The 24,564-nt window shown below is 29.5% G+C and overlaps 3 protein-coding genes and 1 long non-coding RNA gene across 4 annotated transcripts; all 4 read right to left on the bottom strand.

Moving 5' to 3' along the window:
* Positions 1-238: 238 nt before the first annotated feature.
* LOC123273403 (putative ankyrin repeat protein RF_0381) lies at positions 239-1,840 on the bottom strand. Its single transcript, XM_044740802.1, has one exon. It carries the CDS (start codon positions 1,838-1,840, stop codon positions 239-241), a length of 1,602 nt encoding a protein of 533 aa, XP_044596737.1.
* Positions 1,841-5,560: 3,720 nt separating this feature from the next.
* On the bottom strand, positions 5,561-9,641 carry LOC123272849. The gene is made up of 2 exons (XR_006511181.1): positions 9,122-9,641; positions 5,561-5,767 (listed from the first exon to the last, which is right to left on the bottom strand). It is a non-coding gene; the product is annotated as an uncharacterized LOC123272849 (long non-coding RNA).
* A 5,347-nt stretch (positions 9,642-14,988) lies between these two features.
* LOC123273402 (serine/threonine-protein phosphatase 6 regulatory ankyrin repeat subunit B-like) lies at positions 14,989-16,143 on the bottom strand. The gene has a single exon (XM_044740801.1). The coding sequence runs from the start codon at positions 16,141-16,143 to the stop codon at positions 14,989-14,991; it is 1,155 nt and encodes a 384-aa protein (XP_044596736.1).
* A 5,498-nt stretch (positions 16,144-21,641) lies between these two features.
* On the bottom strand, positions 21,642-23,243 carry LOC123273401 (putative ankyrin repeat protein RF_0381). Its single transcript, XM_044740800.1, has one exon. It carries the CDS (start codon positions 23,241-23,243, stop codon positions 21,642-21,644), a length of 1,602 nt encoding a protein of 533 aa, XP_044596735.1.
* Positions 23,244-24,564: the final 1,321 nt, after the last annotated feature.

The raw sequence follows: 24,564 nt of genomic DNA, 5'->3' as shown, positions 1-24,564 counted from the left end.
TAAAATAACAAATATTTTGGTGAACGATTATTGTATGAGTTATAATTTTTTTATTAATCCAACATTAAAAAATTTACTTACAATTAATTTATACACATATATTACTTTATATATTTATATACAATTGATATAATTTTTACACTCTAATCAATAAATTATAACTATTTTATAGTTATAAATAAATACATATATTATTTTATATTATAATATCAAAACAGAAAATTACTTTGAAATTATTTCACAATTTAGCAATTAAATTGCTTTTCCAATTTAAAAGATATTTCCGAGTCAAGCACTTGTTCAATTTATGCTTGAGATCAGCAGAATAGATCGGAAACCTTTGATCACACTTTTCCGAGTTCGTCACAAAATCAATGAAGTCTCTATTGCACACATGTTGAGCTAAGTGATCAAGATCATCCCATACCCAAAAGTTAAAAAGGGTGAAGAATTGACCCGCTTTGACTGACCTCATAACTGCAGCTTCGCTGAAACATCTATCTCTGAAGTCAACCAACGAGTTGTGATCTTCTAACCCTCTCAGATTATTCTGAGAAACTGGCTGATTTCTCGAAATCATCTTCACGATATGTTTTATGAAAACTTCGACGACACTTCGAAGACAAGCACGATACTCGTCATCATACATCCATGATCTATTTATGTCCGAGGCCTCCTGAATTTCTAGCAGAGTTTCCTCAAAAGATGTAAAACCACTGTCTATCGCAATGTTAATATCTGCACCGTTTTCCAGCAGAAAGCTAATCTTCTCGACGTCATACGGCACTAAATGCAGAGGAGTCATTCCCCTGCTATCCTGAAGATTGAAATCGACATTATGACTCAGAAATAACTCCGCGACTTGGACGGTAATGTCTTCTCCGTTTTCATCGAAAAATGACTTCGCAAACAAATAATGCATTGCTGTTGAGCCATCTTTGGTCATCGAATTGACCTCAACGCCTTTACGAAGCAAATGCTTGACCACAGTTAAATTTTCGCAAAGAATTGCATCGATGAGAAGAGTAAACGCTATTTTTCTGTAATCTGCATCGACGCCCACGCCACTGTCGATCAACTTGATCGCCAGCTCTGAATCTTTATTAGAAATCGCCTGCATCAAAATTCCTGCTTTAATTTCTCGGCTAATGTATTGAAAATACCCATGAGAATACTCAGGTTCTTCAAATTTATCCAGAATAAATTGACTATTTTCTGGATTTAACAATAACTTCATAGATTGAATATTATTCTTTTTGATGACAATATCCATCGGGAAATTTTCTGCTAAATCCGCAGCCGTCGCTTTAGCACCATGAAAAATTAATAATTCAATCATTTCAGAGCTTTCGTTCTTGAAAGCTAAGTGTAAAGGCGTGCATTGCCGAAAAATTATTTTGTTCGAAGCTAGCGAACATTTTTCAGACAAACGGTAAAAAATCGTCGCGTATCGGTTCGTGTAAGTTTCGGTGTTTATTTCATCACTGATGATACACGCCTTTGAATTAAGATTCGCACCTCTTTGAGCAATCAGTCTTGTGATGTCAAGATTATTGTCCAAAACTGCATAGTGAAGAGCGGTATAGAGAGGAGCTTTATTCTCCTTATTTACGATGTAATTGAGGAGAAGTTCAGCGGCTTCTGGCTGTGAATACTCAATTGCCTTGCAGAGTAATGAGTACCCATTGAAAATTGTCGGAACTGGAAACTCATCCGCAATTGAATTGATCAGCTGCTCCATTTTACCGATTTCGCCATTTTCAACCGCTAGTTCCAGATGGCGTGATATTTCACTATAACTCACTGCGATTGGTTTCGGCAAACACACTAACGCGCACATTTTTTAAAATTTGATTTACTTTTACAAACTTGAACGTAAATAGTAATTTTTTTAAAGTTATTTTATGTTTTATATAAAAAACTGCAATTTTAATAATTTTATAACACCGTATTTACAAAGTCGTCAAAATTTTTTTATAAACTTTGTTGACGTCAACTTTTATAAATAACAAATTGAAAATAGTGAAATTGAATCAATTTTAATTTTAAAAAATTCGGTAAATTATGGCCTAAAAACCAGATGTGTTATTCGTATGAAACGCCGAAACAGACTGTCCGGAAATGAGAAGTATTATTGGAAATCGAACAACTGGAGTCTCTCCCCCTCAACTGCATTGTAGAAGGGACACAGCTTCCACGGAATCCGTCATGTCACGTATTGTTGCGCTTAGGATCCCAAGCGCGATTGACCGGTGAAAAATTTAGTTTATACCCAAGGAAAGAATAGTTTGTTCGGTTTAACAATGATTCATGATCACGCATAAGATGGGGGCGACCTGATCAATAAGCCCGTGGGATAATTTTAGACGCTAGATGTTAGATTTTTTTGATTTGTTAGAAAGAATTAATTTTAATTTAAAAATTCTTAAGATAATTGAAGAATGAAAAATTTTAAGATTTATTACAAAATATTAAAAAAACTTCATAAAAAAAAAAAAAAAAAAAACAATGTTACTTTTGGTGTTTTAAAACTAATCAATATATTTTCAATTTATTTTAGATAATGTTAAAAAACTTAAAGAATTTTTAAAGAATTTTATCAGATTTAAAAAAAATTTTAATTATTTTTACAGAACTGTTATTGTTTCTTCTTTCGAAAAAGTTGATTACCAGCGTAGATAACATTTCTGGTATTTAAAGTCCCTGGAGGCTAAGTATTAATTGAACGCTTGACTTCTACATACCTAAAATAGAATAAGATAAATTCAAAATATCTTTGTCTATGCAGGAGAGACCGGAATAGTCAAGATCTCTAAATACAACAGCACAAAATCCTGAAAAGTATTTTAAGTAGTTTATAATTAATTTTTATAAATATTTCATAAGATTTATTTTAGGATCTGTAAAGTGTATGTAAGTTACAAAACTAATTTCCACGCATAACTTGGATTTTTATGTTAATGATTTTGTAGTTCCTACCGTATCACGCCTCCGTGAGTTAATCAATAACAAAAGTTAAAGTTACATCAGATAACAATAATTATCGCTCGTTAAATTTAAGCTGTTATTTTTTTGAAATATTTTTATTTGTGATAAAATTAGTTTCAAGTTTCAATAAAGACAATGTAAGTTAAAAAATGCAGCGAAGTCCAATTGTACCCCGGGAAAAAATGAATTTGCCTAATCATATATGTTTATATATGATTATATATTGAATATATAGAATTATATATAATTATATCTAAATTTTTATATAAAATATATATAATCATATATAGACTAATATATTGTATGAATATTTTATATAAGTCTATATATGATCAGATCTGAGTTATCTAGGTCTATATATGATTATATATAATCTATATATAATTAGATCTGATTAGACCTGAGTTACCTAGGGCTATATATGATTATATATAAATCTATATATGATTATATCTGATCAGATCTAATTGATATAGGACCATGTATATAATTAAACGTAAAGCTATGTACATAATTATATCTAATCAAATGTAAATTATAAATTTACATTTATTAATATATAATCAGATCCAGCATTTTTTAATGATTATATTTAATAAATATTTTGTTGAGTGAATTTGTTTCACTTGCAATGTCATATGATATGAAGATTGCTTATAAACAAAAATCATCTTTATAAATTATTTTCATTAATTATATTACATTATAATAACGTTTATTGTAACATACCGATTCCTATCACAGCTCATAATTATCTTTTAAATCCACAGATTCGGTAGAATCTGGCGCCAAGTTCCGTTCAAATCTGCTGTATACGGAGCGCCAGACTACCGACTGTGTTTACTGTAAGCAGAACGGTATTTTGAGGTTGCAAAATTTTATTTAATTCTACGGTACTTTTTTTTCCTAAATTTTATATTATAACAGTAATTCATACTTTATTTTACTGATATCAATTAATTATATTCACTTATAACAATTAATCTACTTGAAATTATTAAATTTAATCAGCACAAACTATAGCAACGCAAAAATTTCGATCCTGACTTTTTTTCGATGGGTAAAGTGATCTGCCACAGACTAAATAATTCGAGAATGCATGGTAATCCTTCATTAGATGGGAAACTACAGTTAAAAAAAGATATTTCACAGCTTGCATCTACACCCGCCAGGCCGCGCTAGAATTATTTTTACATAAACTATAGTTTCAAGGGGATAGTTTGCTATAAAAAATGCAACCAACGCGAGACTTAAGTTGGTACCAATTGTAAATTTTTATTATAATTACAAAAAATACTAAAATCCGCACAAAAACAGTTTCACTGTAAAAAAATCGCGCCAAATCCACGTTCATAAGACTATTAAGAAAAAAAAATTTGTTTTTTTCTTTACAAAAATATATAAAATAAAAAAATTAAAAAATCCATGTAACCGATATGATTACTTATGATTTTCGGAAATTAAAAAAAATTTTGTTATAAATTTGAAAATTAAGAAAAAAATTTTGGAACGTACTTGGTGTGAGTCATTGTGTATTTCAATTTTTTTAAAGTCCTAGTAAATAGATTTTACGAATTTCATTAAAAGTAAAATATTTTGCAACCGCGCACACTAAATACGTTCCAAAATTTTTGGTATGAAATCTTTGGCCCACTCGAGTGGTATGGAAGATTTCATACTAACTTTACCATCTCTCTATACCTCTACGTGTAAAAGATACAATTTCGAAAATTAATTACTCAAAAACGGTGCGGTCAATTGATCTGAAATTTTGGTAGTGAATTATTAATATATTTATCTTTCAATAAAAAAAATTTCATAATTTTCTGTTGAAATGCCTATCACGCTACAACTACCTTAATTAATTTAACTTATATAAATCGATTATATATTCAATTTGCATTAGTTGTAGGTATTTCAAGCTTTACTTTTCCAGAAAGTCTCGTAGGTAATCAGGTAGCGTGTTAGTCTTTAAAGCGTCAGGTCCCCGGTTCGATCCCCGCTTACGTTGAATTTTTTTTATTTTTATAGAAATAATTATATCTAATTATATATGATTAGATCTGGCCAATTTTCAGGTCTAATTATATATAAGTGATTATATATAACTATATATGATTAGGCAAATTCATTTTTTCCCGGGACCTCAATTCTTTCTAAAGAATTGATTTTATTTTAATAATATAATTAAAGCTGCAATAATGTAGAATTGCAAAAATTGACATACTTAGGATCTGTCTTGTCTGCAGAAATAAATTCATTTTTTTGTTAATTCGTTTTTTTTCACTTGCTCGATATAAATAAATTTTTATTCATTCGATACTTATTTTTTTATAAATATAATATTTAAAAATCCGACCGGAATCTAGCTTTTGATAAAATTGTATTGACGCTGTAGGTAATGAAGAATTCTAAAGGGCTGGCAGTAGAAAAACTATCCTCCTTAAGGTAACATATAAATTCATCTGGACTTTCCCGTTGAAGTTCAAACATGTCGACAGCCAATCACTGAAACTAAAAAGTACAAAATATAATATAAAAATAATAAAAGAATCAACAAACTACCTGTAAATTATGATAAATTTTCTTTTATTATCACTTGATGACTAGATAATAATATAAAGATTCGTAGTCTGTTGGTTAAATTTGCGAACACATCTTATCTTGCCGACAAACATTTCTTCTCTTCACAACTCTATTTTAACTTTCATCACAAATTTTAATCAGCACGATCTCCATATTATCAATCGCATTTACATATCTTCACTCATTTCATACACTCCCGGGAAAAAATGATCAGATCTGATCAGACATGAACAGGCATGAGTCTTCAGGTCTGATCAGGTATGAAAAATGACCGGGTCTGATCAGACCTGGCCAGGCATGTTCAGGTCTGATCAGATCTGTTCATGTCTGACTCGATCAGGTCCATAAAAAAATCGGTGCCGACGGGGATTCGAACCGTACACCTCGCGCTCTTCAGACTGACACTTTACCTCTTGACCAAATGATTCATCTTAACTTGAGAGTATCTTTCGAGCTACTTCAAGTAATTCAAATTTTATACATGATTTATCCTTATAGTTAACGGAGTTCTATACCTAATTTATTAATTATTAATAATTAATCATATATTACAGTGATTTATTCGGAACGGCTATGTATTTTTTTTCGCTCCATTAACATATGGTTCTACACTGAGAGAGAATTTTATTCAATAGTAATAAAACAGTTTATTTGGACTTGAAAAAAAATTTAGTTAATATTAATAAAATTATATTTCATATAAATAAAATTATATTAGTATCCCTGGCGGATTCGTGGTCACGGTAAAATGATCGTGAAACGACGGTGAATGTACCATAAATTCACAGTGTCGACAAATGATCGTCGAATGACCGTCACTTGACTATCGAACGGCCGTCATTTGACAGTGAACGACGAGTATCATTGTGAAAGTTTTTCACTGTTACTTTATGATTTTTATTCTGTATAGTTATAATACTTCACTATTCGAAAAACCAAATTTTTACTTGACTTCTCCGATTTTTTACCTGAGTGAAAATCGTAGATCATCGATCGATCGTCTGTCGTTTGACAGTCATTCGAAAACATAAATTGTCAAAAAACCGTAACTCGGTGGTAGATGCACAGTAGTCTGTGAGTGAAACGACCGTGAAACGAGCGTGAAACGAGCGTATAATGTCGGTAAGTCAGGAATTTTTTACTAGTCAACAATGAAAAAGTGCTGATTATATTTTTTTTTTTATTACATTAAAAATACTCAAAGTGTATAAAAAGATAGGTAAATGAGAAATTTTCAGTAACTAATCGGGATGAAAAATTAAAAAAAAATATTAAATTATTGTAATTCTGTTTATTATTATGAGATATTTTTTTTTAACAATTCAATTTTTAGCAATTTCTTTTCCAGATCTTTTTTTATACAGTTAATAATTTCACCATAATTTCGAAATTAATAATTTCGTAATCATCAAAAATTTGAATCATTTATTACGATTATTATTTTGAAGTCATGGAAAAAATATAACTTTATTTAAGCTATTTTTATCTGTGCAATGAAAAAAAAAATGACTTGGTTTTGACACCTTATGATGTGACTGAATCTAATGTTTCGTGCAGTGTCTTAGATACCCTAGCTGGTAGAGTCTTGGGCGCGCGACCAGATGAATCGGGTTCGAGTCTCGGTCTAGACTGTCCGCAAATTTTTTTTTATTTTATTGTCCGTGATAGTAGCGTAAAATCACCGTATTTGGACAGTATATTGAGCGTACAGTGTCGGTCATAACGTCGTAGATTCACTTGCGTATGCACCGTAAATATTCAATAAATTTATAGTAGATATCGTTCACAACGGTATCCGATGCTGACTGACAGATCGCTCGGTAAGAACGAACTTTATACGGTGAAACGACCGTGAAACAACCGTCATTCGACCGTGCTATCACCGTGTCACCGAAACCGCCAGGGTATTTAATAAAATTTCATAAGTATTTAATAAAATTTTCTTAAATACTAATATGTGTTTATTAAAATAACCACGAACGACGCTTTCGTTTGCTGTCATTAATACGAATATTAAGTCATTAAAAGAAATAATCTCAAAAAAAAAAAAAATTAATATTCATCAATTAATTATAATATATTCAAATATATTTTCACAGTAAAGTCTTTTAATAAATAGTATTAAGATTTTTTAACAAGACATCCTAACCTAACCTATTTGTTTACTTCATGACGAATCACATGTAGAGATTTTAAATAATAAAAATAAATAAATATTCGATTGAATTTATGAAATCATAGTCTTTATTTTTAACAAATGCGTCCCTACATTGTCTGGTTTTCTGCTTCTGTTTTCATTTTATTAAATAATGTCTAACTCTTATCGATTCATTTGTGAAATTTTTAAATTTAAGTGCATAAAAATTAACATCCACTCGGATAACAACAGTTGTAGACTTTGTATTTCAAAATATAGTTCCGACAAAATTCAATTTTACTTAATTATTTATTCAATTAATTACTGATCAATACTTGTTAGTTAGTTGATTAATGAATTTTCTTTATATTACATGTAGATAAATATTCATTACATACTAAGAAACATTTATTAGTATTTAATAAAATTTTTTATTAGTATTTAAGGAAATTTAATTAATATTTAATAAATTTTTATTTGGGATTAGCCAAATAAACGTTTTATTAAATAGTAATAAAATTTCATTACTATTAAATAAAATTTGTCTCTCAGTGTTGGCTAGATATCAGACATGGACAGGTCTGATCAGGTCTGAGCGTATTTAAGGCTTCAGACATGAACAGACATGAGCAGGCATGAACAGGTCTGATCAGATCTGAACGTATTTAACGCTACAGACATGAACAGACATGAGCAGGCATGAACAGGTCTGATCAGGTCTGAGCGTATTTAATGCTTCAGACATGAACAGGCATGAACAGGTCTGATCAGGTATGATTTCAGGCCTGATCATACATGAACAGGCCTGCTCAGGTCTAATTTCAGGCCTGATCAGATATGAACAGGTCTGCTCAGGTCTAATTTCAGGCCTGATCAGATATGAACAGGTCTGATCAGTCCTGATCATTTTTTCCCGGGCTGAGAGAAAAATATGGTCAACTGAACTAGGAAAATTTAGTTAAATAGCATCACCACTATTTAATTGCAGTTCTTGTACCTAACATTATTTATTATATTGAACCCCAATAGATAGTTACTTAAACTATTTTCAGTTAAATATCAGCTTGATAGCCATCTTGATTAACTTTAATTCAAAAAACAGAAAAAATAATTCGGATAGCTCGGACCGGGAATCGAACCCGGATCTTTTGGTTACGAACTAAGGGCTCTTCCAGTTTAGCTATCTGAGACGTTGTCCGTAAAAACCTTTCAGTCACCTAATATCTTTTCCGTTCGATTAACACGATAACATAAACATATTTATTAAAATATAGTCGATATAACTATTTATCAATAGTTACTTAAACTAATGCATAGTTTGAGTAACTACAAAAAAAAAATTCAGAAAACTATATTTTCATAATTGTGATGTTATGATTCAGTTAACTATGCACTTTTCTTTCAGTGTACATTTAACTTTACGCTAATATTATACATTCTATATTTAATCTCCACATCCCCACCGTTAGATTTATTTTTATTATCATTTATATCAATTACCAATTATTTCTATAGTTATCCTCTACACGAGCGATTTTTTTCACGTAATAACTAAATGGCAAACGATTTAAATTTACAATTATCGATATTTTTAGTCGCTATTTTTTACAACACTCATACGAATAATTACATCGTAAATATATTTATATATTAACTAATTACATTTTTTATTTAATGTCAAATAAAAACAGAAATAATAATTTATATATAAATACATCTTCATTTTTATGTACAAATTGTTATTACTTCCTTTAACTCAAATTGTGTTGTGCCAAAATTTTTTTCCGGTCTAAATTTTTTTAGATAATTTTTAATATTTTGCAAATTTATCATTTAAATTAATAGAATATTTACAAGAAACTTTAAGAAGTTAATTTTTTTTAAAATTAATATCTACTTTTACACAAGCGTCAATTATTTATGCACACAATCCAGGATATTTATTGTTATAATTATAATAATCATTAACATTATTATTATTTATTAGTATCGTTATTATTAAATATTTTTTTTTTGAATAATTTGTAAAATTCATATCACTTCTAAATAAAATTAATTATTAATTTTTAATGGCCTTGACTCTACGTTAATATTTAATTTAGGAAGGAACTTGTACATAAATATATAAATCTATTAAATATATTTATATATGTATATGTAGATGTATATTAGAGTGGTTCTTTTTTTTTGGATATAATTTCAAAATAATTCATTCCAAATTTTTTAATCCTATCAATAGATCAATGCATTAAAATTTCACTGGAGCGTTCCATTAATGGAACAGATGGAACGAAAATTAACCTAAAAATTGTGATGGAACCTCAAAATAACATAAAACAAGCACCACCCTAATTAGATATAAATATGCGAACGATAGTATGTTTCAATCTTCATTTAGCCAGCTATAATACGGAAATAAAAATCCGGCTGTTCGCATTTTCATATTTAATCGTCGAAATAAATTGTTTTAGATGAATTTGGGGTAAAATTAATTAGAAAAAATTTGATTGACCCGAAAAATTTAACAAAAAATTGAACTATACCGGAGAGAGTGGCACATGATGGTCCGCTGGGGCATAACAGCCCCTCTCATAAATTCGGTAAAATTTTTTTTTCCATTTTCGAAAATAGTAGATTTCACCCTTAAGGAGGGAAATTAAGAAATGGCTCAGATCACATGTTATAGTCAACCGAGGCGAAGCCGAGGACTTTCTCCAAGGACGTCATACTCTACACGATTCATATTTTTAATTTTAAATAGATCAAAATATAGAAAAAAAAAAAAAAAGGTCTGGTTTGAGATATTACGTATTTTAAAAGCTCAATCTGAAAACTCAATATGTGATTTCAATCAATGTAAACTAATGTAACCAATTCATTGCTAAAAAACATCTCTGTATTTTTTTTCTTGTACATAGGTTTAAAACCTTTAAGTGCAATAAAAGGAATTAATTATATTATCAATTATTATCTATTTAAAACTACTTAACAGCTTACCAATAAAATTTATAATAATTTTTTTATTAAACATTGACAAAAATTAAACTTTTTGAATAAAACATGAAACATAAATGTTCGATAATTAGGAAATCACATTGAGATAATTTAATGAATATACGATTATCCGCAATGATCACAGACATATTCGTCAGAATAATCTTCGCCAATACCTGCGCAAGAATTGTGAGACCATTTATTGCAAGTTTTACTCTGAATCCATGACTCTGTGGATTCTGAGTAAAGTCCATTGCAATAAAGATAATAGCAATTATCCTTTTTTAGTAGATTTCATAGAAATCTAACTATTGCAATGGTCCTCATGACAAAACTTTTGAAAAATTTTGATATATTCTGACTTAACTCGACGAGCTGAGTCAGAAAATACATATGGTTCAAAAGTTTATATATGTATGTATATATATATATATGTATATACGATATAACGCGGCTTGTCACCACGATAGCGTCGTCAATTTACAATGGATCTTTACCAAACTCAACATACTTATTCTACAGATAGATACTGAAGTCAAGTTCGAAGATGAGCTTAATCGGTCAAGTAATTTAGAAATGCCATGATTTCAAAATTTTCAAAATCATAAAAATTCATATTTCTTCACTTTCTTACTCGAATAACTTTTGAATGGGATAACTTATTGAAATTCTGTAAAATACATCTGAAAGCTCTTTAAATAAGCTTCAATTTGAGTACTATATCATATGTGTAGTCTCAAAAATTTAGGTGTGAAATACAACAGCTAGAGCACATCCAAACAAGCATTTTTGAATTTAAAAATAAAATAATACAAGATCATGGATATTCTTATAAATAATTTTCTTGAACAAAGTTTATTTTTATTTTCATATGAACAAACTATTTTCAATTAAGTTGATAATATTTAATAATGAATTGTATAGTTTTTATTTTTTACAATTAATATCTCTGTAATTTTTAATTAAAAGAAAGAAAATTTTTGGAACAAGTCATCGAAAAAGGTAATGTTTCCTCATTAAAAAAATATTGTAATTTTTCAGTAAATTATGACAGAATACTTTGTCTGTAAATGTCACATTCTTTCTTAATTACATCTCAGTGAAACAAATATTTTATTAAAAAATTGTTATCAATGAAATATCATAATTGTCAATGAAGTATGTTAAGTTTGAAAAATCATGGCATTTCTAAATTACTTGACCGATTAAGCTCATCTTCGAACTTGACCTCGGTATCTATCTGTAGAATAAGTATGTTGAGTTTGATAAAGATCCATTGTAAATTGGCGACGCTATCGTGGTGACAAGCCGCGGTCGTTTCCGATTGCAGTAATTTTTGGATTTTTACACTTATTATGAAATCTACTTCCATTTCGACTGCCGAATGGTCTTTTTTTATATTTTGAATGGTTTTTTTTTTTTCAAATTTTTTGGTTTTAATTTAATTTTTTTTTTTTTTTGTTTAACTGAGGACTTTTTTTTCTTTCATTTTCATTTTCTTTTTCTTTGAGTTCTCGGCGGTACTCAAGACTCGTAAGAATCGTCTTTTTCCATCGACGACGTTTTCTGATAGGAGAATCTCTAGATTTGGTGGTAACGGCTTCAGTGAAAAAAAATTTTTTTTTTCGATTTTTGGTAAAATTTCGAGTAATTCATTCGAAATAGACGGAAAATAAAGGAATTTGATGGTTAAAAGTCACAAAAAGGAAAAACCGGCTTAAGGGTGCCGCTCTGCCCCACCAACCCCTATATTTACAATCTGACTGACACTCATCGGTACTTATTATTATATATTATATATTACATATGAAGTATGAATGTACATCTATAAATTTTAATTACGAATGTTCACAATTTGTTGATTGTTAAAGCTAAAATGAAATATTTTCATACTAAAGACATTTTTTTAATAAAAACAATAAACAAAAAAAATATATATCATAAGTATATTATAAATAAGTAAAAATGATCTTTTAATTTTGTATATCTTTACAGTGTAAAAATTAATTCAGCTAATTTTAGGTGTATATATGTATAATGTGTATATTTATAAGTAAATATGTTAATAAAATATGATTTACTTTAACAAATAAAAAATTTTTTATTTATTTTGTAAATTTTAAATTTTCAACGATCTCATTGATGCACCAGACGTCTACAATGCCTTGAAGGCATTTTAATAAGTTATGGCTATTGGTTTCTTTCTCACGCACTAGTGCTGCCTCTCTCTACAGACTACACGGAAAAATCGAGATTTAACTGGTTTCCATGTTGGACGGAACCTAGTTCCATCTATAGTGAAAAAAAGTTACAAATGGTTACTACTTCTATGTAGATTGTAGTAGTTACCGTTTTAGTTTATTTCAGTTCAATCCGAGATGGGGCTCAGAGCCATCTGAGATTTAATTGTCTCAGATGGTTGTCAGTACCACGGGCATGCTCGTCAGTCCCATCTTACATAGAAGTGGCGTCCATTGAGAATTTAGCTAGAATCTATCTGCACATAGTACCTATTTTTACATTACCATTTTCAAGTGCATTTTGCAATCAAATATATATTAATAATATGAATGAATAATAAGTATATTATAATGAATAATACGGATTATAATTTTATTCCAAATTAAAAAACTAATCCTTAATAAGTTAAAAAAAAATATATTTAAAAAAAAAATTTTTAATTTAAAATTAAAAAATTAAAAAAAAAATTTTATTTCATTATAGTACTAGTTTTTAAAATAAGATGAAGATTGGTATTCATCATCTAATTTTAAAAAATAGTACCATACTGAAATTAAAATTTTTTTTTAATTTTAATTTTAATTTTTGAATTTTAAATTAAATTTTTTTTTTAAACTTATTAAGGATTAGTTTTTTGATTTGGAATAAAATTATAATCCGTATTATTCATTATAATATACTTATTATTCATTCATATTATTAATATATATTTGATTGCAAAATGCACTTGAAAATGGTAATGTAAAAATAGGTACTATGTGCAGATAGATTCTAGTTAAATTCCAAATAGACGCCACTTCTATGTAAGATGGGACTAACGAGCATGCGCGTGGTACTGACAACCATCTAAGACAAATAAATCTCAGATGGCTCTGAGTCCCATCTCGGATTGAACTGAAATAAATGAAAACTGTACCTACTACAATCTACATAGAAGTAGTAATCATTTGTAAATTTTTTTCACTATAGATGGAACTAGGTTCCGTCCAACATGGAAACCAGTTAAATCTCGTTATTTCCGTGTAGTTTAATTTTTTTTTTAATTTTATTTTGTTTAAAATATTTTTTAATTAATTTTTTTTTTTTTTGAATTAATATTTTTATTAAATTAATTTTTTTTTTTCAAATTAATTTTATTTAAAGTTACTAGCATGTATGGAAAACACACATTCCATGCTTGTAAAGGTGGACCATCTTAAAAACTCCGTCGTCTATCTTACGGCTTAAAACAAATTTTATTTTGTTTAAGATATTTTTTAATTAATTTTTGCACGACTCATGATGCGAAGCATCAGAGAGTGCTTTACGATCGAAAAATTTTTTTCGCCTCATTTTAGCAACTATTTTTAGTATTATAGCCTTGTTAGTTCACGGAATCAAGATATTTTGCATACTATTGTCGAGATAATTTAATGGAGATTAATTCCATACTTTCTAAAAATTGATTTACTGCAATAGAAACGGAAAAAAACATCAAAATAGGTCAAAAAATTTTCCTGTCCGTCATGTATGAAACCCCGGAAACACTGTAACTTGTGAAAAAATCAATTATTTGAGTTAAATTTTTTTTTTTAATTCTAATCGACGATTGTAGGTCACTGAATGTGAATGGTTAATTAATTCAGTGTCGTTTAATTACAATTAATAAAAAACGAAAACTACAAGACTGTATATCTATATATATCAATGTAAAATTAACATGGATGGTGATATATCTATATCTATAGATATTATGTACATTTTATTCCACCAGGGGCGCTTGTGCAGTACCTTCCTACTACAGCTGTTTTTTCAGCAATTAATTTTGAACGACTTAAGTTTTTTTTTTTTTTTTATATTTCATAATTAAATGAGCATTATGAGTCGTGCACCTTTGGATTTTCCAAACTTTTTTTTTTTTAATTAATATTTTTATTAAATTAATTTTTTTTTTAAATTAATTTTAATTTAATTAACAAGCGTGTATGGAAAACATTCACATTCCATGCTTGTAAAGGTGGACCATCTTAAGAAAATCACCGTCCATCTTTACAGTCTATCGCTCACTTATTTCTTCTCACGTAAAATATCAAAATGTCTGTCGCGATGTCAATATCTGCACCGTTCTCCAGCAGAAAGCTAATCTTCTCGACGTCATAAGACACTAAATGCAGAGGAGTCATTCCCCTGCTATCCTGAAGATTGAAATCGACATTATGACTCAGAAATAACTCTGCGACTTGGACGGTAATGTCTTCTCCGTTTTCATCGAAAAATGACTTCGCAAACAAATAATGCATTGCTGTTGAGCCATCTTTGGTCATCGAATTGACCTCAACGCTTTTACGAAGCAAATGCTTGACCACAGTTAAATTTTCGCAAAGAATTGCATCGATCTGAAGAGTAAACGCTATTTTTCTGTGATCTGCATCGACGCCCACGCCACTGTCGATCAACTTGATCGCCAGCTCTGAATCATTATTTGAAATCGCCGGCATCAAAATTCCTGCTTTAATTTCTCGGCTAATGTATTGAAAATACCCATGAGAATACTCAGGTTCTTCAAATTTATCCAGAATAAATTGACTATTTTCTGGATTTAACAGTAACTTCATAGCTTGAATATTATTCTTTTTGATGGCGATATCCATCGGGAAATTTTCTGCTAAATCCGCAGCCGTCGCTTTAGCACCATGAAAAATTAATAATTCAATCATTTCGGAGCTTTCGTTCTTGAAAGCTAAGTGTAAAGGCGTGCATTGCCGAAGAATTGTTTTGTCCGAAGCTAGCGAGCATTTTTCAGACAAACGGTAAAAAATAGTCGCGTATCGGTCCGTGTAAGTTTCAGCGTTTATTTCATCACTGATGATACTCGCCTTTGAATTAAGATTCACGCCTCTTTGAGCAATCAGTCTTGTAATGTAAAGATTATTGTCCAAAACTGCATAGTGAAGAGCGGTATAGAAAGAAGCTTTACTCTCTTTACTTACGATGTAATTGAGAAGAAGTTCGGCGGCTTCTGGCTGTGAATACTCAATTGCCTTGCAGAGTAATGAGTACCCATTGAAAATTGTCGGAACTGGAAACTCATCCGCAATTGAATTGATCAGCTGCTCCATTTTACCGATTTCACCATTTTCAACCACTAGTTCCAGATGGCGTGATATTTCACTATAACTCACTGCGATTGGTATCGGCAAACACACTAACGCGCACATTTTTAAAAATTTGATTTACTTTTACAAACTTGAATGTAAATAATAATTTTTTTAAAGTTATTTTATGTTTTATATAAAAAACACTGCAATTTTAAAATTTTATAACGCAGTTTTTACAAATTTGTCAAAATTTTTTTATAAACTTTGTTGACGTCAACTTTTATCTATAAAAATTGAATCTAATGAATTTTATTTTTTGTCTAGGTCTAGACGAGGTCGAAGTGCTGAAGCCCGAAAATGGAGTGCTGAAAAAACGGCTTATGAAAACGAGACGCGCGTTAGAAGACACATTCGAGCATTTGTCGGCGTTCAATAAGAATAAAAAAAACGTGGAAGAAACAGTAACTGAACAGCTTATGATTACTAAGAGTATTTTAAAGAAAACACGAACTTACGATGAGCCTTTTGAAATTCAATAATTAAGCTAATTAATAATTAATATTAATAGTTAAGATTTTTAGTTTATCGTTTGTTTTTATTTTAAATATATTTGGATTTATATCTACAATCTGACTGACACTCATCGGTACTTATTATTATATATTATATATTTCATATGAAGTATGTATGTACATTAGACTGCGTCAGAATAAAAAAACTTTTTTTTTTTTTTTTGAGTAAATTCATCTAAAAAGTTTCTTTGTTCGACCAAAAAAAACTTCCTAAAAGATGAGCTTGATATTTTGACAATTGAGCTGGCGCATGGGGGGGGGGGGGTCCCCTTTCCCATTTAAAATACATTGAAAAAAAACTTTTTTCTGTATTTTTATTGTAAATCGTGAAAAAACTTTTTTTTCAAATTTCCTTTTTGTTATTATGTAGGAAATTAAATTTTCTACAAAAAAGGTCTCTTTCATTTTTTCGCTAAAATGCATAGGAAAAAGTTACAGGGCTTTAAAAAACGAAAATTATAAAAAGTCAAAAATAACTTTTTTTTTTGTTTTCCGACAATTAGTATATTACACACCTAGGGAAGTAAAGTAAGAAATGTCTCAGATCACATGTAATTGTCGGCCGAGGTGAAGCCGAGTGTATACTATTTTTTTGCTCGACGAAGGCAGAAAGTGACACTTTCGTTTAGCGCAGCGGGCCGAAAGTTGACGCTTTCTGCCCGTCGAGCAAAAAAAAAATATTTTATTTCGTAAAATTCTTTTCTCACCTCCGGGCGGAAAGCGTCAATTTTCCTCCCGCTGCGCTAAACGAAAATTCCGCTTTCCGCCTCCGTCGAGGAGAAAAATAGTATACACACCACGGGCAGTAAACAAGAAAGCCTCAGATCACATGTTTATTGACCTCGGCTTCGCCTCGGACAACAATTACATGTGATCTGAGACATTTCTTATTTTACTGCCCTAGATGTGTAATATACTATTACTTAATTTATCTATATTCAGTCTGTCAATCATATCTAAATTCCGAAAGTCCGAAAGTCGGTAGTCGCGCTCACTCTATTACTTATGTTTATATGCCTAACCTTACTTGTGATTGTTATGAATGTATCTGTCTTGTTATGTGTCGATGATTTTAGGTTGAAACTAAGTTAATTTAAGAAAATAAATATTTATTTTAATGAAATGAGACTTATTAAATATTTAAATTACAAAAAAAAACGAGAAATATTTTTTATTCTGACAGATATTTTCAAATAAATAAATTTATTATTGAACAAATAATCATTTGAAAAAATACACAGATTTTTTTCTATGCATTTTACGATTATTATTTCATTTTTCTATTTTTTTTTATTTTTAAAATTAGAGTTAATTTATAATAGGGGAGCCTGGGGCACGACCGCCCCCTTAAGCCGACTTTTCCTTTTTGTGGCTTTTAACCATCAAATTCTTTTATGTTCCGTCTATTTCGAATGAATCAGTCAAAATTTTGGAAAAAATCAAAAAAAAAATTTTTTTTTTCTGGGGTACCTCGTACGACGGCCCCCTCCCCAAAAAATCATATAAAAAAAATTTTTTTTCACTGAAACAATTACCATCAAAATCTAGAGATTCTCCTCCCAGAAAACGTCGTCGAGAAAAAACCACGATTCTTACGAGTCTTAAGTATCGCCGAGAACGCAAAGAAAAAAATCAAAATGAAGCAAAAAAAAAGACCTCAGTTAAACAGAAAAAAAAAAATAAAATCGAAATCAAAAAACTTGAAAAAAAAAACATTTAAAATGTAAAAATGATGATTGCCATTGTTTTTATTGCAATGGACTTTACTCAGAATCCACAGTCATGGATTCAGTGTAAAAATTTTAATAAATATGGTTTCATGATTTTTGCGCAGGTATTGGCGAATCTTATTTTGACGAATATGTATGTGATCATTGCGAATAATCACAAATTCATTAAATTATCTCGATGTGATTTCCTAATTATCAAACATTTATAATAAATAATAATTAATAATATAATTAATTTCTTTTATTGCACTTAGAGGTTTTAAACCTACCTACGTACGTACAAGAAAAAATACAGAGATATTTAGCAATAAATTGGTTACATTAGTTTATTTTGATTAAAATCACGAGTTTTCAGATTGAGCTTTTAAGATACGTAATATCTTGAACCAGACCTTTTTTTTCTATATTTTTATCAAATTAAAATTAAAAATATGAATTGCCTAGAGTAAGACATCCTGGGAGGAATTCAAATGAAACTTTGAGATTGGTTTTCTGCCTGGTGCAGAGGATACCGTGGTCAATAACTAGAAATATAATAATTACTGTTTTAATTAAAAAAAACTGTTTTCAAGTTTTTATAAGCTGTATAATTCAACTTTTTGTTAAATTTTTCAGTTCCATTGAATTCATTCTGATTCATTTTACCCAAGATAAATAAAATTAACCTAAAAAGGCCTAAAATAAAAAATTCTTTAAATTTATCACAATTCAAAAAAAAAAAAATAATTTTTTCGTGACATTTTTTTTTTCGAGTGGCCCGTTATGCCCCACATATCACATATTGGCCCAAAATATCATAAAAATATTATTGAGGTCATAACTTGACGGAAATTAAAAAAAAATTTTAAGAATTAATTTTTGAGGGGGGCCGTCGTGCCCCAGGGGGGCCTTCGTGCCCCAGGGGGGCCTTCGTGCCCCAGGTTCCCCTATATTTATAATTTTAAATTTATTTAATTAAATTAAGATCTTTTCTCAAAAGAAAGTAGAAATATGATAGATTATAAATTAATATCTTTATTGACAGGTGTATTTGATGCCTCCCCCCCCCCCCCCCCATGCGCCAGCTCGCAATTTTCAAGATATCAAGCTCATCTTTGAGGAAGTTTTTTTTTGTCTGACAAAGAAACTTTTTAGATGTATTGACTTAGAAAAAATAAGAGTTTTTTTATTCTGACGCAGTCTAATGTACATGTATAAATTTTAATTATGAATGTTCACAATTTGTTGATTGTTAAAACTACAATGAAATATTTTCATACTAAAGACCTATTTTTAATGAAAATAATAAACAAAAAAAATATATATCATATGTATATAAATAATTAAAAATTATCTTTCAATTCCATATATCATTACGGAGTAAAAATGAATTCAGTTAATTTTAGGTGTATATATGTATAATGTGTATATTTATAAGTAAATATGTTAATAAAATATAATTTATTATAACAAATAAAAAATTTTTTATTTATTTTATAAATTATAAATTTTCAACGATCTCATTGATGCACCAGACGTCTAAAATGCCTTGAAAGCATTGTAATAAGTTATGGCTGTTGGTTTCTTTCTCACGCACTAGTGCTGCCTCTCTTTACAGACTAGTTTAATTTTTTTTCTAATTTTATTTTGTTTAAAATATTTTTTAATTAATTTTTTTTTTTTTTTAATTAATATTTTTATTAAATTAATTTTATTTAAATTTACAAGCATGTATGGAAAACACACATTCCGCGCTTGTAAAGGTGGACCATCTTAAGAACTCCACCGTCCATCTTTACAGTCTATCGCTCACTTATTTCTTCTCACGTAAAATATCGAAAGTCGCTAACTTCAAACATTTTTTATAAAAAATGAATACCCTTCGTTTTTTGTTATTTTTGATAAAAACTATTTGTTATAACTTGAAATAAATATTCTCAGTTTTTCAAAAAAAATTCTAAAAAATGTATGGTTGTTATTCAATAAAATGTTCACTCTAATTACGGTCAGGATAGGGAACTCATGTTAGATGTACGATTTATTATTACGAATATTTCGAAAATTAGCACCGCAAGGACTAGTGAAAAAAAATTATTCGTATAGAGGACACTTAGAAGTACGCGTGTTCAAAAATTGAACTACCAAGTGATAAATGGACCAAGTAACAGAATCTCCAGCCTGGTGAACTCCCTGCATGACCCTGTAAACTTTTTACCGCTCTAATCTCAAAAAAAATATTTCGCAATATTATTAACACTGTTAATTTATTTAATTTTTTCTAGGCATCGTCAAATAAACTTATTTCTGTGCAATTTTCGAGCCAAAATTTCAGAATTTTTAAATTTATAATTCATATCTTATAATTAAAAAAATGTACTTATTGTTGTATAATGCCGATTGGCGTTCGAATGATTAAATAAATAAATTAACACTTTTTATAGGAATTGTTAAATTTTGAATTGTTGACTCGGTAAACATTTGATGCAGGTGTGAAAAGTTATACCTTTGTTGGGTTTTCATGGTCATGAATAAAAAAGAATAAAAACTGGTAAATAAGTTTCCACTTGCCTACCATTAAAAGATATATTGGTCGGTTTTTTCAGTCACTATGACGATACATAAATTCAAGAGGGTCTATTTTTAAAATCAGTTTATTCATTAACAAAAAAAAAATTTTTTTTTAATCTAATCTTTGAGTTACTAATGTTCGATAAAAAAAAATTTTTTTGAAAATTCAATTAAATTTACTTAATTATTTTAAAACAAGAATATTTTTTTAAAAATATATTTTCTCTGTTTGGGGCATACCATACCTACCTGACTAAGATTGGAGACTTACCTCCCATTATGATGATGATAATAACAATAGTAGAAGTCAAATGCCAGTAAAACTATTGTCTAGTAAAGTACACAGGTAATAGACATTAAAATAACATAAATTAAGGTAAGTTAAAAGTCACCCGAGGTGTTGGAAAAATAGTTATCTGGGTGCAGCTTAAAATATTTCGGATATCTGAAAAGGAAAATAAAAAATAAAGTGTAGAAAAAAAAAACAAACATATTGAACAAAACTTAAAATTACATGGAATATATTTTTTTAAAATAACAAATATTTTTGTGAACGATTATTGTATGAGTTATAATTTTTTTATTTATCCAACATTAACAAAATTTACTTACAATTAATTTATACACATATATTACTTTATATATTTATATACAATTGATAAAATTTTTAAACTCTAATTAACAAATTATAACTATTTCATAGTTATAAATAAATACATATATTATTTTATATTATAATATCAAAACAGAAAATTACTTTGAAATTGTTTCACAATTTAGCAATTAAATTGCTTTTCCAATTTAAAAGATATTTCCGAGTCAAGCACTTGTTCAATTTATGCTTGAGATCAGCAGAATAGATCGGAAACCTTTGATCGCACTTTTCCGAGTTCGTCACAAAATCAATAAAGTCGCTATTGCACACATGTTGAGCTAAGTGATGAAGATCACCCCATACCCAAAAGTTAAAAAGGGTGAAGAATTGACCCGCTTTGACTGACCTCATATCTGCAGCTTCGCTGAAACATCTATCTCTGAAGTCAACCAACGAATTGTGATCTTCTAACCCTTTCAGATTATTCGAAGAAACTGGCTGATTTCTCGAAATCATCTTCACGATATGTTTTATGAAAACTTCGACGACACTTCGAAGACGAGCATGATACTCGTCATCATACATCCATGATCTATTTATGTCCGAGGCCTCCTGAATTTCTAGCAGGGTTTCCTCAAAAGATGTAAAACCACTGTCTGTCGCGATGTTAATATCTGCACCGTTCTCCAGCAGAAAGCTAATCTTCTCGACGTCATAAGGCACTAAATGCAGAGGAGTCATTCCCTTGCTATCCCGGAGATTGAAATCGACATTGTGACTCAGAAATAGCTCCGCGATTTGAATGGTAATGTCTTCTCCGTTTTCATCGTAAAATGACTTCGCAAACAAATAATGCATTGCTGTTGAACCATCTTTGGTCATCGAATTGACCTCAACGCCTTTACGAAGCAAATGTTTGACCACAGTTAAATTTTCGCAAAGAATTGCATCGATGAGAAGAGTAAACGCTATTTTTCTGTGATCTGCATCGACGTCCACGCCACTGTCGATCAGCTTGATCGCCTGCTCCGAATCTTTATTAGAAATCGCCTGCGTCAAAATTCCTGCTTTAATTTCTCGACTAATGTATTGAAAATACCCATGAGAATACTCAGGTTCTTTAAATTTATCCAGAATAAATTGACTATTTTCTGGATTTAACAATAACTTCATAGCCTGAATATTGTTTTTTTTGATGGCGATATCCATCGGGAAATTTTCTGCTAAACCCGCAGCCGTCGCTTTCGCACCATGAAAAATTAATAATTCAATCATTTCGGAGCTTTCGTTCTTGAAAGCTAAGTGTAAAGGCGTGCATTGCTGAATAATTATTTTGTCCGAAGCTCGCGAGCATTTTTCAGACAAACGGTAAAAAATAGTCGCGTATCGGTCCGTGTAAGTTTCGGTGTTTATTTGATCACTGATGATACACGCCTTTGAATTAAGATTCGCACCTCTTTGAGCAATCAGTCTTGTGATGTCAAGATTATTGTCCAAAACTGCATAGTGAAGAGCGGTATAGAAAGGAGCTTTATTCTCTTTATTTACGATGTAATTGAGGAGAAGTTCAGCGGCTTCTGACTGTGAATACTCAATTGCCTTGCAGAGTAATGAGTACCCATTGAAAATTGTCGGAACTGGAAACTCATCCGCAATTGAATTGATCAGCTGCTCCATTTTACCGATTTCGCCATTTTCAACCGCTAATTCCAGATGGCGTGAAATTTCACTATAACTCACTGCGATTGGTTTCGGCAAACACACTAACGCGCACATTTTTTCAAATTTGATTTACTTTTACAAAATTGAACGTAGTAATAATTTTTTTAAATTTATTTTATGTTTTGTATAAAAAACTGCAATTTTAATAATTTTATAACGCAGTATTTACAAAGTCGTCAAAATTTTTTTATAAACTTTGTTGACGTCAACTTTTATAAATAACAAATTGAAAATAGTGAAATTGAATCATCTTAATTTTAACAAACTCGGTAAATTATGGTCTAAAAACCAGGTGTGTTATTCGTATAAAACGCCGAAAGCGACTGTCCGGAAATGAGTAGTATTTTGGAAATCGAACAACTGGAAACCCTCCCCCTCAACTGCATTGTAGAAGGGGAACACCACGGAATTCGTCATTTCACGTATTGTTGCGCTTAGGATCCCAAGCGCGATTGACCGGTGAAAAATTTGGTTTATACCCAAGGAAAGAATAGTTTGTTCGGTTTAACAATAATTCATGATCACCCATAAGATGGGGGCAACCTGATCAATAAACTTGTGGGATAATTTTAGACGCTAGATGTTAGATTTTTTTGATTTGTTAGAAAGAATTAATTTTAATTTAAAAATTCATAAGATAATTGAAGGATGGAAAATTTTAAGATTTATTACAAAATATTAAAAAAATTTCATAAAAATAAAAAAAAATAAAAAAAACAATGTTACTTTTCGTATTTTAAAACCAATCAATGTATTATCAATTTATTTTAGATAATGTTAAAAAACTTAAAGAATTTTTAAACAATTTTATCAGATTTAAAAAAAAATTTAATTATTTTTACAGAACTGTTATTGTTTCTTCTTTCGAAAAAGTTGATTACCAGCGTAGATAACATTTCTGGTATTTAAAGTCCCTGGAGGCTAAGTATTAATTGAACGTTTGACTTCTACATACCTAAAATAGAATAAGATAAATTCAAAATATCTTTGTCTATGCAGGAGAGACCGGAATAGTCAAGATCTATAAATACAACAGCACAAAATCCTGAAAAGTATTTTAAGTAGTTTATAATTAATTTTTATAAATATTTTATAAGATTTATTTTAGGATCTGTAAAGTGTATGTAAGTTACAAAACTAATTTCCACGCATAACTTGGATTTTTATGTTAATGATTTTTTGTTTTTCCTACCGTGTCACGCCTCCGTGAGTTAATCAATAACAAAAGTTAAAGTTACATCAGATAACAATAATTATCGCTCGTTAAATTTAAGCTGTTATTTTTTTGAAATATTTTTATTTGTGATAATATTAGTTCCAAGTTTCAATAAAGAAAATGTAAGTTAAAAAATGCAGCGAAGTCCAAATGTACCTC

This window comes from Cotesia glomerata, linkage group LG10, assembly GCF_020080835.1.
Source record: "Cotesia glomerata isolate CgM1 linkage group LG10, MPM_Cglom_v2.3, whole genome shotgun sequence".
NCBI lineage: Eukaryota > Metazoa > Arthropoda > Insecta > Hymenoptera > Braconidae > Cotesia > Cotesia glomerata.
The sequence above is the reverse complement of the archived record's forward strand: the minus strand, read 5'-3'. Positions and strand labels throughout refer to the sequence as shown.

Coding starts and splice junctions, on each gene's coding strand:
- LOC123273403 (XM_044740802.1), bottom strand. CDS start 1,840: ATGTGCGCGTTAGTGTGTTTGCCGAAACCAATCGCAGTGAGTTATAGT.
- LOC123273402 (XM_044740801.1), bottom strand. CDS start 16,143: ATGTGCGCGTTAGTGTGTTTGCCGATACCAATCGCAGTGAGTTATAGT.
- LOC123273401 (XM_044740800.1), bottom strand. CDS start 23,243: ATGTGCGCGTTAGTGTGTTTGCCGAAACCAATCGCAGTGAGTTATAGT.